The following is a 15,607-nucleotide window of genomic DNA, read 5'->3' on the forward strand; positions in this document are numbered from 1 at the left end:
CTGCTAACATATTGCTCTTTATATATTCTGCTGTATCTGCTGTACTTGTCCACTTCCTGCAATTCTTTGCATGTACAGCAGTTTGGGATATTTTTAGAGTGTGATTAAGAAGTAAATTTTTCATGTCACACAGAAGCTTGAGGAGATTGTAAAATTATGCCTCTTGATGAATTGCATTATCAAATGTGTGTTGAAACAATTAACTTAGAACAATGACACTCGCCTGCGGTCAAATTGGCAGTGATAATATACCAACAAAGTTATTGTTAATTTCGTAGACGAGAAAACAAGTTCTAAAAAATGCAAAATCTAATCAAATTTTGCTAATATTTTAAGGAAGTAATTGAATTGCAAGTGCTTTGCAATATCATTCAAGTTGCATGAAAAAATAAAGCTTGCTGAACCCTTATGTAAAAGAAAACAATGTATCATCTCAAAGCCAACTGGTTATACCTCCAGGACCCACTCCAAGTCTTGAGCATGTAATCTCGGCTGGCATTCCAGGAGTATTCTCAAAAGTGCTGCCTTTCCGATCCACTGTTAAGCAGAGGCCCTAGCCTGTGTGCACAGAAGTATATAAAACATACCTTGGGAGAATTCAAAGGGATGTCCTGACCAATGCACTGACCTGTCATCCAACTTAACCAAATCGTTTGCCACTTGTCACACTTGACACAAAATGGCTATCTGACTTTCCACCTCGTTGGCTGTGAAGTGCTTTAAGATGTCACTAGAGGTGCAATACAAATTAAAGTTCTTTCTTCTTACAGCGAAGGATAATGGCACAGCACCACATTGTGGTGCAATAGAAGCTCACATCTACAGTCATTCAGAATCCTCTGAAGTTTCTGTCTGTACTGTCTCACACCAGGAGTGGGAAGAGAAAAAAATGTCCACATTAGGCAATACAGAATACTATGGGCAAAAGGCAGAGAAGAATCCTGTTATATGATATAGAAAGGATAAAAAAAAGCATTATTTTATTTTCAATGAGAAAGAGTACATTCAGAATGGTGCAGAAATGGACCCAAACTTCTATGCTGTTTCTCAATTGATGGCTAAGTTTCAACTGGAGGCTGCAGTATATCAGCATATAACTTGCAAAGTGTCATAAAGAGATTGACTTATTAACATGATTCAATATGACCAAGCAACTGTTTTGCACATACAAAATACAATATTGGTCATATAGCAACTCATAAGTTCACACTTAGGTCCATAATTGGTTAGATTGATACCTCGAATAAACATAGCACAGGTATAAATCAATTCTCCAAGACTGGTGAGACTCAGTACCAATGTAAGATCACTTCCATTTCTGTCTTTTAAGAGGTCACCAGACTTGACGCATTGCCACAAATCACCAGAATGTGTATTCAAACCAGAGCCTGACGAACCCTGAAAATAAACAGCAGAGGTGAATGAACAATTGTAGTTTTTTTTAACAAGTTAGTGAAGATTTATTTCACAGGTTAAAGACAGCATGCTTAATCTGCAGCAAACAAACAAGATGCTTTCAGCAATTAACATATATTTCAGTAGAAGTGGAGCAGCAATGGCAGGGATTTCTGGGAGGCAAAGCAGGAATTCATTCCAAGGAAGAAGCAGCATACTAAAGGGAGAGTTGACAAAGGAAGTTAGGAACAGCATAAAAGCAAAAGAAAAAGCAGACAATTGGTGAAGATTAATGGGAAGCCAGAGGATTAGAAAGCCTTTAAAAACCAGCAGAGGATAACTAAACAAAATATGCAGGTGGAGAAGATGAACATTGGAGGAAGCTAGCTAGTAATTCAAAAGAAGATTCCAAGTCTTGTTCTAGATATACATCTAGAGAGGCAAGAGTGAACGTTAGACCACTGGAAAATGAGGATGAAGTAGTATCAATGGGAAGCAAAGAAACGGCTGAGGAACTGAGTAGGTACTTTGCATCAGTTTTCACAATGGAAAACACCAGCAGCACACCAGAATAAGATAGTTAAAGGGTAGAGGTGAATGTAGTGGCCATTACTAAAGGAGAAGGTGCTGGGGAGACTGAAAAGGTCTGAAGGTGGATAAATCATCCAGACCAGATGGACTTGCACCCCAGAGTTCTGAAAGATATAACAGAGAAGATTGTAGAGGCATTGGTGGAGATCTTTCAGGAACCGCTGGTGTCAGGGAGGGTTCCCAAGGACTAGAATGGCTAAAATAACACCCCTGTTAGAGGTGAGGGGGGCAGAGGAGTGGAAACTATAGGCCAGTTAGCCTGACCTCTGACAGTGCTAAGATTGCAGAGTCCATTATTAAGGATTAGATTGCGGAATACGTGGAAGTTGCAAGATAAAAATAGGGTTGAATCAGCACAGCTTCATCAAAGGGAAGTCATGCCTGACAAATCTGTTAGAATTCTTTGAAGAGGTAACCAGCAAGTTAGATAAGGGATACCCAGTCGATGTGATCGATTTGGATTTCCAGATGACTTTTGACAAGGTGCCGCATAGGAGGCAGATACACAAGATGCAGTTAGGGGCAAGGTAGAGGACTGGCTGATGGGCAGAAGGTAGTGAATGGGGATAAAGAGGTCTTTTTAAGGATGGAAGCTGGTAACTAGTGGAGTTCCACAGGGTTGAGTGTTGGGACCACAACTATTCACATTATACATTCATGATCTGGATGAAGGAATGGAGGGCATTGTTGCTAAGTTTGCAGATGACACAAAGATAAGTGAAGGGATAGGTAGTGTTGAGGAAGCGAGGAGGCTGCAGAAGGACTTGGACAAGGTGGGAGAGTGGGCAAAGTGGTAGATGAAATACAATGTAGCAAAGTGTGGGGTTATGCACGTTGGTTGGAATATTATAGGCGTAGACCGTTTTCTAAATGTGGAATGATTTCAGAAATCTGATGAACAAAAGGAACTGGGAGTCCTGGCTCAGGATTCTCTTAAGATTAGTGTGTAGGTTCAGTTGGCAGTGAGGAAGGCAAATGCAACGTTAGCATTCATTTCAAAAAGACTATAATACAAGAGCAGAGATGTACTGCCAACGCTGTATAAGGCTCTGGTCAGACACATTTGTAATATTGTGAGCGCTCCTGAGTCCCATATCAAAGAAAGGACGAGCTGGCCTTCGAGGGGGTCCAGAGGAGGTTTCCAAAATGATCCGGAAGATAAAGGGCTTGTCAGATGAGGAGCAGTTGAGGACACTGGGTCTGAACTTGACTGAGTTTAGAAGGATGAGGGAAACTTACAGAATACAGAGAGGCCTAGACAGAGTGAACGTAGAGAAGATGTTTCTACTAGTAGGACAGACCAGGATCCTACAGCACTGCCTCAGAGTGAAGGGGCAATCCTTTAGAACTGAGATAAGGAGGAATTTCTTCAGCCAGATGGTGGTCAATCTGTGAAACTCATTGTCACAGAGTGCCCTGGAGGCCAAGTCATTGAGTGTATTTAACACAGAGATAGACAGGTTCTTGATTAGTAAAGGGATCAAGGATTACAGGGAGAAATCAGGAGAATGGCGTTGAGAAACATATCAGCCACGATCAAATGGCAAAGCAGACTCAATGGACCAAATATCCTAATTCTGCTCCTATATCTTATGGTCTACAAGTAAAGGGGAGTAGATAGACGGTTCTGTGGTCGAAAACGAGACTCCCGAATGGTATGTTGCCTCCCAGGTGCACGGGTGAGGGATGTCTCAGATAGATTACAGGACATTCTGAAGGGGGAGGGTGAACAGCCAGCTGTCGTGGTGCACATAGGCACCAATGATATAGGTAATAAATCAGGATGAGGTCCTACAAGCAGAATTTAGGGAGTTAGGAACCAAGTTAAAAAGTAGGACCTCAGAGGTAGTAATCTCAGGATTGCTACCAGTGCCACGTGCTAGTCAGAGTAGAAATGAAAAAATAGGCAGGATAAATGAGTGGCTTGAGAGATGGTGCAGGAGGGAGGGGTTCAGATTTTTGGGACATTGAGACCGGTTCTGGGGGAGGTGGGACTATTACAAAATGGACGGTCTACGCCTGGTCAGGACTGGAACTAATGTCCTAGGGGGTGCTTTTGCTAACGCTGATGGGGAGGGTTTAAACTAATGTGACAGGGGGATGGGAACCAAATGAGGAGGTTAGTGGACAGTAAGGGGGTAGTAACTAAAGCATGTAAGGAACTAGACAATGAAGTCAGTGTGACTAAGAGGAAGAGTAGGCAGAGAGCAGATGATGAACGCAAAGGGACAGGTGGTCTGAGGTGCATTTGTTTTAATGCGAGAAGTGTAGTAGGTAAGCCAGATGAACTTAGGTCTTGGATTAGTACCTGGGAGTATGATGTTATTGCTATTACTGAGACTTGGTTGAGGGAAGAGCATGATTGGCAACGAAATATCCCAGGATATAGATGCTTCAGGCGGGATAGAGAGGGAGATAAAAGGGGTGGAGGAGTTGCATTACTGGTCAAAGAGGATATCACAGCTGTGCTGAAGGAGGGCACTATGGAGGACTCGAGCAGTGAGGCAATATGGGCAGAGCTCAGAAATAGGAAGGGTGCGGTAACAATGTTGGGGCTGTACTACAGGCCTCCCAACAGCGAGCGTGAGATAGAGGTACAAATATGTAGACAGATTATGGAAAGATGTAGGAGCAACAGGGTGGTGGTGATGGGAGATTTTAATTTTCCCAACATTGACTGGGATTCACTTAGTGTTAGGAGTTTAGATGGAGCAGAATTTGTAAGGAGCATCCAGAAAGGTTTTATAGAGCTGCATGTAAAAAGTCCAACTCGGGAAGGGGCCATACTGGACCTGGTGTTGGGGAATGAGCCCGGCCAGGTGGTTGAAGTTTCAGTGGGGGATGACTTTGGGAATAGTGATCACAATTCCGTAAGTTTTAGAATACTCATGGACAAAGACGAGAGTGGTCCTAAAGGAAAAGTGCTAAATTGGGAGAAGGCCAACTATAGCAAAATTCGGCAGGAGCTGGGAAATGTGGTTTCAGAGCAGAAGTTTGAGGGTAAATCCACATTTGATATGTGGGAGGCTTTTAAAGAGAGGTTGATTTAGAGTGCAGGACAGACATGTCCCTGTGAAAATGAGGGATAGAAAGGGCAGGATTAGGGAACCATGGATGACAGGTGAAATTGTGAGACTAGCAAAGAGGAAAAAGGAAGCATACATAAGGTCTAGGCGACTGAAAACAGACGAAGCTTTGGAAGAATATCGGGAAAGTAGGACCAATCTGAAACGAGGAATTAAGAGGGCTAAAAGGGGTCATGAAATATCTTTAGCAAACAGGGTTAAGGAAAATCCCAAAGCCTTTTATTTGTACATAAGGAGCAAGAGGGTAACTAGAGAAAGAGTTGGTCCACTCAAGGACAAAGGAGGGAAGTTATGCGAGGAGTCAGAGAAAATGAGTGAGATTCTTAATGAGTATTTTGCATCAGTATTCACCGAGGAGAGGGACATGACGGATGTTGAGGTTAGGGATAGATGTTTGATTACTCTTGGTCAAGTTGGCATAAGGAGGGTGGGGGGAAGTGTTTGGTATTCTAAAAGGCATTAGGGTGGACAAGTCCCCAGGTCCAGATGGGATCTATCCCAGGTTACTGAGGGAAGTGAGAGAGGAAATAGCTGGGGCCTTAACAGATGTCTTTGCAACATCCTTGAGCATGGGTGGGGACTGGAGAATTGCTACTGTTGTCCCCTTGTTTAAGAAGGGTAGCAAGGATAATCCAGGTAATTAGAGACCGGTGAGCCTGACGTCAGTGGTGGGGAAGCTGCTGGAGAAGGTTCTGAGGGATAGGATCTATTTACATTTGGAAGAAAATGGGCTTATTAGTGATAGGCAGCATGGTTTTGTGCAGGGAAGGTCATGTCTTACCAACTTGATAGAATTCTTTGAGGAAGTGACAAAGTTGATAGATGAGGGAAGGGCTGTAGAATTCATATACATGGACTTCAGTAAGGCGTTTGATAAGGTTCCCCATGGTAGGCTGATGGAGAAAGTGAAGTCACATGGGGTCCAGGGTGTACAAACTAGATGGATAGAGAACTGGTTGGGCAACAGGAGACAGAGAGTTGTAGTGGAAGGGAGAACTGTGACCAGTGGCGTTCCACAGGGATCCGTGTTGGAACCACTGTTGTTTGTGATATACATAAATGATCTGGAGGAAGGTATAGATGGTCTGATTAGCAAGTTTGCAGATGACACTAAGATTGGTGGAGTGGCAGATAGTGAAGGGGACTGTCGGAGAATGCAGCAGAATATAGATAGATTGGAGAGTTGGGCGGAGAAATGGCAGATGGAGTTCAATCCAGGCAAATGCGAGGTGATGCATTTTGGAAGATCCAATTCAAGAGCGAACTATACGGTAAATGGAAAAGCCCTGGGGAAAATTGATGCACAGAGAGATCTGGGTGTTCAGGTCCATTGTACCCTGAAGATGGCAACGCAGGTCGATAGAGTGGTCAAGAAGGCACACGGCATGCTTTCATTCATCGGACGGGGTACTGAATACAAGAGTTGGCATGTCATGTTGCAGTTGTATAGGACTTTGGTTTGACCACATTTGGAATACTGCGTACAGTTCTGGTCGCCACATTACCAAAAGGATGTGGATGCTTTGCAGAGGGTGCAGAGGAGGTTCACCAGGATGTTGCCTGGTATGGAGGGTGCTAGCTATGAAGAGAGGTTGAGTAGATTAGGATTATTTACATTAGAAAGGTGGAGGTTGAGGGGGGACCTAATTGAGGTCTACAAAATCATGAGAGGTATAGACAGGGTGGATAGCAAGAAGCTTTTTCCCCAGAGTAGGGGACTCAATTACTAGGGGTCACGATTTCAAGATGAGAGGGAAAAAGTTTAAGGGAGATATGCGTGGGAAGTTCTTTACGCAGAGGGTGGTGGGTGCTTGGAACGCGTCGCCAGCGGAGGTGGTAGAGGCGGGCACGATAGCATCATTTAAGATGTATCTAGACAGATACATGAATGGGCAGGGAGCAAAGGGATACAGATCCTTGGAAAATAGGTGACAGTTTTAGATAGAGGATCTGGATCGGCACAGGCTTGGAGGGCCGAAGGGCCTGTTCCTGTGCTGTAATTTTCTTTGTTCTTTAAAAGTAAAGTTGCCATAGTTCTACCAAACTATCAAGCTGCTTTCCTCACTAGACAGGGATGACTGGTGGTGGTTTACGCCCGAGTGTCACCACACCTCAAGCAAAGGGAGAGTCCTTCAGTAACCTCAGTCGCGTGGAAATTGAACTCACGCTGTTGTTATTACTCTGCATCAGAAACTGGCTGTCCAACCAACTGAGCTAACTGATTAATGAACAGCCTTCCAAAATAGAGTACAATGCAGTCTGAACAGAAAACAGCCAGCAGCAGTAGCAAAATGTTGAATTTGGGTGCATCAGAAAGGAGATTTGATTTGATGTAATTTATTGTCACGTGTGTCCAGATCGGGGGTTTGTCCATTTTTGAATTCATCAAAGCCTCCAATACTACCTTGCTTCTTCTAAGTGGCTCAGTGGTTAGCACTGCTGCCTCACAGTCCCAGGGACCCGGACTCGATTCCAGCCTTGGGTGACTGTCTGTGTGGAGTTTGCACATTCTCCCCGTCTGCATGGGTTTCCTCCAGGTGCTCTGGTTTCCTCCCACAGGCCAAAGATGTGCAGGTTAGGTAACTGGCCATGCTAAATTGCCCTAGATTAGGTGGGTTATAGGGGGATGAGTCTGCGTGGGATGCTCTGAGGTTCGGTGTGGACTTGTTGGGCCGAAGGGCCTGTTTCCGCACTGTAGGGATTCTATGATTCTATGTACCCAAGTACAGTGAAAAACTTTGTTTGCCAACAGTACAGGCAGATCATAGTGAGCAAGGACATACACAGATCATAGGGTAAAAAACAACTTGGACAGAGTAAGGCATGCAGGGCGTGCGTCAGGCAAGATCACATCAAATAATGATGATCTTGTTAAAGTTATAGAGTCCATTCATCAGTCTAATAACAGCAGGGAATACACTGTTCTTGAACCTATTGGTGCGCGTGTTCAAGCTTCTGTATCTTCTGTCTGATGGAAGAGCTTGTAGGAGACCATTATTGTGGTGGGATGGATCTTTGATGACGTTGGCAGCCTCTCCACAGCAACGAGACGTGTAAATGGAGTCCATGGATGGAAGGTTGGCTCATGATGGTCAGGGCTGTGCACACAACCTTCTGTGGTTTCTTACGGTCCTGGGCAGAGCAGTTGCCATACCAGGCTGTTATGTATGTGAACTGTATGCTACCTATGGTGCATTTGCAAAAATCGGTGAGGGTCCTTATGGAAGTGCCAAATTTCCTGAGCTGCCCAAGGAAGAGGAGGCATTGTTGTGCCTTCTTGATGGTCACATTTACGTGGGAAGTCCAGGACGGGTTGTTGATTATTATCACTCCAAGGAACTTGACGCTGTCCACCCTCTCAACCTCAGTTCCGTCGATGTAGATGGGGGCATGTTCTCCTCCTTTCTTTCTGAAGTTAATGATCAGCTCTTTAGTTTTGTCAACATTGAGAGAGAGGTTGTTATCATTGCACCATGTCACCAAGCCCTCTATCCCCTTTCTTTATTCTGACGCGTCATTTGATATCCGTTCTACCACAGTGCAGTCGTCAGTAAACTTGCAGATGGCGTTCATTTGGAATTTGGCAACACAGTCGTGGGTGTACAAACAGTACAGTAGGGGCTTTTGAGATTTGTCGCTTAGGTTGTGGATGAGGTTGCAGACTTGCTTGCCAAACCAGCGTGTTTGATCGCAGACGTTTCATCACCTTTCTAGGTAACATCGTCAGCGTGCCTTCGGTGAAGCGTTGGTGTCCTGTCCCGCTTGTTATTCATATGCCTCAGTTTGCTGGGGTGGATGGCACTACTTCCATTTCTGTTTTTCAATGGTTTGCATATCGGGTCCAGTTCAATGTGTTTGTTGATGGAGTTCCAGTTGGAATGCCAGGCCTCTGGGAATTCCCTGGCATGTGTCTGTTTGGTTTGTGCTATTATGAATGTGTTGTCCAACAAGAGACACTCAATGGTCTCAATACACACAGACAAGAAGGATGTGAATTCAACTGGGACAACACTGTTGTCAGCTTTATGTTTTCAGCTATATTAACAGGGCCTAGATTACAAGAACTAGGAGGTGATGTTGAACTTGAACAGAATACTTGTTAGACCTCACTTGGAGTACTGTGTACACTTGGAGGCACCACATTATAGGAAAGGTGTGAATGCATTGGAGAGAGTGCTGGATGGCTGGTTTGCAATGCAGAATAATGCCAATTTTGTGGGTCAATTCCCGTATCAGCTGAGGTTACCATGATGGTGGCAAGATAGGTGGAAAGAGCAGTTAACAGAGCAACGTGTTCTTGGCTAACCTCCTTAACCTCTCCACTCGCTTGAGGCAACGTGACCTTCAGGTTAAACCACCAGCAGTTCTCTCTCTCTCTAACGGTCCAGTAGCACTGTAGAGACTTCATGGTCCAAAACCATTAATATTACTAATACTGACAAAATAATCCAAATTAAAACATATAGAAAGAAATTTTGCCCTATACCATAACACTGTTCTGTTATCCAGGATCAAAATAGCCAGGTTTCCAATAAATCATTCACCTTCCCTTCAACAGTATTAACAAACAGATTAGGATCCTTTTGCTCAAACACAAGGAATACAATAAAAGCAACTGCAGTTGCACATAAGCTATTTCTGGTCAGTGAAAAGAACCACTTTACAGAGGCACAGTATTGGCATTTAAGCGTATTTTAACGGACATCAAAAGAGCTTTTGACACCCAAATGCAAAGTATTTCGCTTGATACATACAAACATGGTGCTTGTTTGGGTTAGTGCCGTCGCAGACTCTTAGTTCAGTGGAGTCAACTACTGTCTCTCAAAGAATCTGTTCAAAGCTCAGGACAGCAACAACCAAAGTCCCATTTGTTCTGGACAACACCTTGACATTCTACATGTGTACTCCCTAAATCTGTCCCCTTTAAGAATAGGTAAAATGATGTTCAGCTTGATCTTAAACTTTCATTCCATTCTAAGGAAAACTTGCACAGTACTATTTTGCCTCACCAGGATAGCATGAAGCCCTGCTGTTCCCAGAGTCAGGAGGTTTAGAAGGGATTTAAAGGAAAATGTCTTTCACTCTGAGGGTGGTGGGAATCTAGAATGCACTGCCTGGGCGGGTATTTGAGGTGGGAAACCTCACAACTTTTAAAAAGTACTTCGGCCAAGTACTGGAAAGTGGGACAAGTGTAGATTTAGTGTAGTTTTTGTTGGTGCAAACACGATGGGCTGATGGGTCTCTCTGTATGATTCAACGATTCCAAGTTATAGAGACATAGAGATGTACAGCACGGAAACAGACCCTTTGGTCCAACTTGTCCATGCTGACCAGATATCCTAGACAAATCTAGACCGATTTGCCAGCATCTAACCTATATCCCTCTAAACTCTTTCCTGTTAATATACCCATCCAGATGCCTTTTAAACGTTGTAATTGTACTAGCCTCCACCACTTCCTCGGCAGTTCATTCCATACATGCACCACCCTCTCCATGAAAACGTTGCTCCTTAGGTCCCTTTTCAATCTTTCCCCTCTCATCTTAAACCTATGCCCTCTAGTTTTGGACTCCAGCACCCTGGGGAACAGACCTTGTCTATTCACTCTATCAATGCCCCTTATGATTTTTTAAACCTCTATAAGGTCAACCTTCAGCCTCTGATGCTCCAGGGAAAGTAGCCCAATCTCTCCCTATAGCTCAAACACACCAACCCTGGCAACATGCTTGTAAATCTTTTCTGAACCCTTTCAAGTTTCACAACATCTTTCCAAAGCAGGGAGACCAGAATTGCACATAGTGATCCAAAAGTAGCCTACCCAATGTCCTGTACAGCTGCAACATGACCTCCCAACTCCTATACTCAATGCACTGACCAATAAAGGCAAGCATGCCAAACACCTTCTTCACTATCCTGTCTACCTGCGTCTCCACTTTCAAGGAGCTACGTACCTGCACTCCCAAGTCTCTTTCTTCAGGAACACTTCCCAGGACCTTACCATTAAGTGTATAAGTCTTGCCCTGATTTGCCTTTCCAAAATGCAGCACGTCACAAATATTTAAATTAAACTCCATCTGCCACTCCTCAGCCAATTGGCCCATCTCAACAAGATCCTGTTGTACTGAGGGGTAACCTTCTTCACTATCCACTACACCACCAATTTTGGTGTCATCCGCAAATTTACTAACCATACCTCCTATGTTCACATTCAAATCATTTATATAAATGATGAAAAGCAGTGGACCCAGCACCGATCCTTGTGGCATACCACTGGTCACAGGCCTCCAGTCTGAAAAACAACCCTCCAGAACCACCCTCTGTCTTCTGCCTTCGTGCTAGTTCTGTACTCAAAATGCTAGTTCTCTCTGGATTCCATGTGATCTAACCTTGCTAACCAGTCTACCATGAGGAACCTTGTTGAACGCCTTACTAAAGTCCATATGGATCACGTCCACCACTCTGCCCTCATCAATCCTCTTTATTAATTCTTCAAAAAACTCCATCAAGTTGGTGAAACACGATTTCCCATGCACAAAGCCATGTCGATTATCCTTAAATCAGTCCTTGCCTTTCCAAATACACGTAAATCCTGTCCCTCAGGATTCTATCCAACAACTCACCCACCACTGATGTCAGACTCACCAGTCTAAAGTTCCCTGGCTTTTCCTTACCACCTTTCTTAAATAGTGGTACCACGTTAGCCAACTTCCAGTCTTCCGGCATCTCATCTGTGGCTATAGATGATACAAATATCGTAGCAAGGGCCCAGCAATCACTTCTCTAGCTTTCCACAGAGTTCTAGGGTACACCTGATCATGTCCCGGGTATTTATCCACCTTTACACATTTTAAGACATCCAACACCTCCTCATCTGTAATATGGACATTTTTTAAGATGTCGCTATTTATTTCCCTACGTTCTGTATCTTACATAACTTTCTCCACAGTAAACACTGATGCAAAATGCTCGTTCAGTACCTCCCCCATCTTCTGCACCTCCACACATAGGCAGCCTTGCTGATCGTTAAGAGGCCCTATTCTCTCCCTAATTACCCTTTGTCCTTAATGTATTTATAAAATCCCTTTGGATTCTCTTAACCATATTTGCCAAAGCTATCTCATGTCCCCTTTTTGCCCTCCTGATTTCCCTCTTAAGTATACTCCTTTATACTCCAAGGACTCACTGGATCTCTGCTGTATATATGCTTCTTCTTTTATCCTTTTCCTGCAAACATCCTCCCCCAATCAGCTTTTGAAAGTTCTTGCTTAATACAGTCAAAATTGACCTTCCTCCAATTTAGAACTTTAACTTTTAGATCTGGTCTATCCTTTTCCAATACTATTTCAAAACTAAATAAATGATGGTCACTGGCTCCAAAGTGCTCCCCTACTGATACCTCAGTCACCTGCCCTGGCTTATTTCTCAAGAGTAGGTTACGTTTTGGACCTTCTCTAGTAAGTACATCCACATATTGAATCAGAAAATTTTCTTGTGCACACTTAACAAATTCCTCTCCATCCAAGCCCTTACACCGAGGCAGTCCCAGTCTATGTTTGGAAAGTTAAACTCCCCAACCATTACCACCCTATTATTCTTACAGATAATTGAGATCTCCTTATAAATTTGTTTCTCAATTTCCCGCTGACTACTTGGGGGTCTATAGTACAATCCCAACAAGGTGATCATCCCCTTCTTATTTATCACTTCCACCCAATAACTTCCCTGGATGTATTCCCAGGAATATCATCCCTAAGTATAGGTGTAATATTATCCCTAATCAAAAAAGTCACTCCCATTCCTGTTTTGCCCACCTTCCTATAGCATCTATACCCTGGAACATTAACTGCCAGTCCTGTTCATCCCTGAGCCACTTCTCTGTAATTGCTACGATATTCCAGTCCCATGTTCCCAACCATGCCCCAAGTTCATCTGCCTTACCTGTTAGGCCTCTTGCATTGAAATAAATGCATTTTAATTTATCAGCCTTACCTCAGTCTCTGCTTTGTTCCTGCCTGCTCTGACTGTTTGACTTGCTCCTTTTCCCAATTGTACAACTCTGAAACTGATCACTTTCCTCACCATTTCCTGGATCTCTCTCCCACCCGCCACTAGTTTAAATCCTCATGAGCAGCTCTGGCAAATCTCCCTGCCAGTGTATTAGTCCCCTTCCAATTCAGGTGAATCTTTCTCCCCTGCATCAGTTCCTCAGCCATGTATTCATCTGTTCTATCCTTTTATTCTTCGTTCTTTACTTCTTTGCAGGAGGCACAGAGCAAGTGGTTCTCAAATTACACTGCAAGCAACATTCATCTGCTCACATACCTCAGCATGGGTTTGGATCAGGAAACTAATCATTCTGGACAAGCCATTTGCTAAATACAATGTCATCATAGCTTGGCTGCAAGTCTTTTCCAGGATAAAATATGCAGAACAGTCCTGGAGCACAGCAATCATAATTAATCCACAGCTACCTTGCTCACTTACTCTGTCTCTTAGTAAGTGAAGTACAGTATCAATCTTCTCCAGTTGATTGCAAACCAGCCACAGGATACATTGCAAGTAGATCAGCTGATCAACTGCCTGTATAAAATTTGGGTCATGGATGCTCTGAAATATCATTGCCCATAATTTCGTGATGTCCAGTCGATCAAAATGTGCATCATAAGCTTCTAATCCTGTTTTTTGGAAAAAAAAGTTAAAACAAAACACCAAGCAACTTAAAAGTATTAATAAGAATGAAATTTTTCTTGTTATAATTTTATTTCTATATTATTAAAACATTTGGGTCAAGAAAACGACAAAGAAACAAGAGCATTTAAACTGGATAGCACAAATTAAAATGAAATAATTTAGTAGTTGCAGCAAGCTATGTAGACTGAAGTGGGCAGCACGATAGCTCAGTGGTTAGCACTGCTGCCTCACAGCACCAGGGACCCGGGTTCGATTCCAGCCTCAGGTGACTGTCTGTGTGGAGTTTGCATGTCCTCCCCATGTCTGCGTGGGTTTCCTCCCACAGTTCAAAGATGTGCAGGTTAGGTGGATTGGCTATGCTAAATTGCCCATAGTACCCAGGGACATTTAGGTTGGGTGGGTTAGACTTGGGAACTATAGGGGAATGGGTCTGGGTGGGATGATCTTCAGAGGGGCGGTGTGGACTTGCTGGGCCAAATGGCCTGTTTCCATACTGTAGGGATTCTATGAAATCACACCAAATGTTTTAACAGAGCACCAAGAGGAAATATTCTCCGTTCATCTAGTCACAGGAACTACCCCTGAAGAGCAAGCAGCTGGGGTACTCTCCTCAGGAGGAATAAGAAAAGTGATGAGCAAGTCACTTTGCTGCTCTCATGCACCTTGGCAAGGCTGTCTCAAGGCCTCTAACAGATGTCAGCTGCAAAGCTGTGCTTGCACTCACTTCAATTCAAGAGGTTTGCAGGTTCAAGTCCCACACCTGAGATTTCAGCTTATAACTTGGGTTGACACTTCAGTGTAGTAGAGAGGGAATGCTGCACTGTCAAAGATTCTGTCTCTTCAATTAGAAATTAAATTGAGCCCAGTCTCTCCACATTTCTCAAAGTGATCCCCTGGCGATTTATTTCATTGCTTTTTGCAAATTGGTTGCCACATTTCCCTAAAAATGCAGCAGTAATTGGCTATAAAGTAATCAGAAAAATTTTGAAGCTGTGAATGATGAACACAAATGCAAACAGTGGTTATAGCAAACAATGCCCGATTCACCTGACAAATAAAGTTTAAAACTCACCTCGGACAAGTCCCTCATACAACAAGGAGTTAACATTTTGGTTGACGTCAGACAAACTGAGACTTAAAACAATTGTATTGTACAGAATAGTCAGTTCCAAGGGAATGCTGGGTATAGTTGGCGGCAGACCTGCACAAGGACCATAAAGAATTAGTTATGGACTCCAATCAAAGGAAAGGTTACCTAGCTGATTGGCCACCCCATACTGCAACATTTATCCATTGTTTTGACAATGAAGGACGACACGTGACTCAATCAATATTGTACCATTGAACCTTACTACATCGGTGATTCAACATTGGAGTGCAAGTTTTGACTTCAAATGATTGCACAGAGAAGATCCAGAGATTAATTACTTCAACAAAGAGGGCAAGAAACACATAAATCAACTCAAGGCACATTTCCCAGAAGTCAGTTAGTTTATTACCTGTGATCGAAGAATTGTAAGAATGGCTTATTAAGGATGAAGTTACCGTATACCTAAATAGAACTAGCCATCATGGATTTCAAAAAGAACTATTGTAACAATTCTTTCACGGGAGAACGTGCTTTTGGTATAATTTCTTAGAACAGCACATTCTAAATCCAGTTAAAGAGAAGGCTATTGTTGATCTCAAAATATGGAAAAAGACAGGATTGTTTAATGATATCATAGCAAAGGCAACCCAAAGCAGTATTGATAATAAGATCAGAGATAGTAGGAACTGCAGATGCTGGAGAATCCGAGACAACAAGGTGCAGGGCTGGATGAACACAGCAGGCCAAGCAGCATC

The 15,607-nt window shown here is 43.3% G+C and overlaps 1 protein-coding gene across 2 annotated transcripts in view; it reads right to left on the reverse strand.

The window, feature by feature from the left end:
• Positions 1–15,607, reverse strand: part of fancg (FA complementation group G) — a 66,606-nt gene that overhangs the window by 35,812 nt on the left and 15,187 nt on the right. For both annotated transcript variants that reach the window (XM_048601741.1, XM_048601749.1), the window contains exons 3-5: positions 14,835–14,963; positions 13,556–13,746; positions 1,239–1,398 (exon numbers count right to left, since the gene is read on the reverse strand). In XM_048601741.1, the coding sequence (XP_048457698.1) occupies positions 1,239–1,398; positions 13,556–13,746; positions 14,835–14,963 (480 nt within the window). The remainder of the gene's footprint in view (positions 1–1,238; positions 1,399–13,555; positions 13,747–14,834; positions 14,964–15,607) is intronic.

This window comes from Rhincodon typus, chromosome 1, assembly GCF_021869965.1.
Source record: "Rhincodon typus isolate 14 chromosome 1, sRhiTyp1.1, whole genome shotgun sequence".
NCBI lineage: Eukaryota > Metazoa > Chordata > Chondrichthyes > Orectolobiformes > Rhincodontidae > Rhincodon > Rhincodon typus.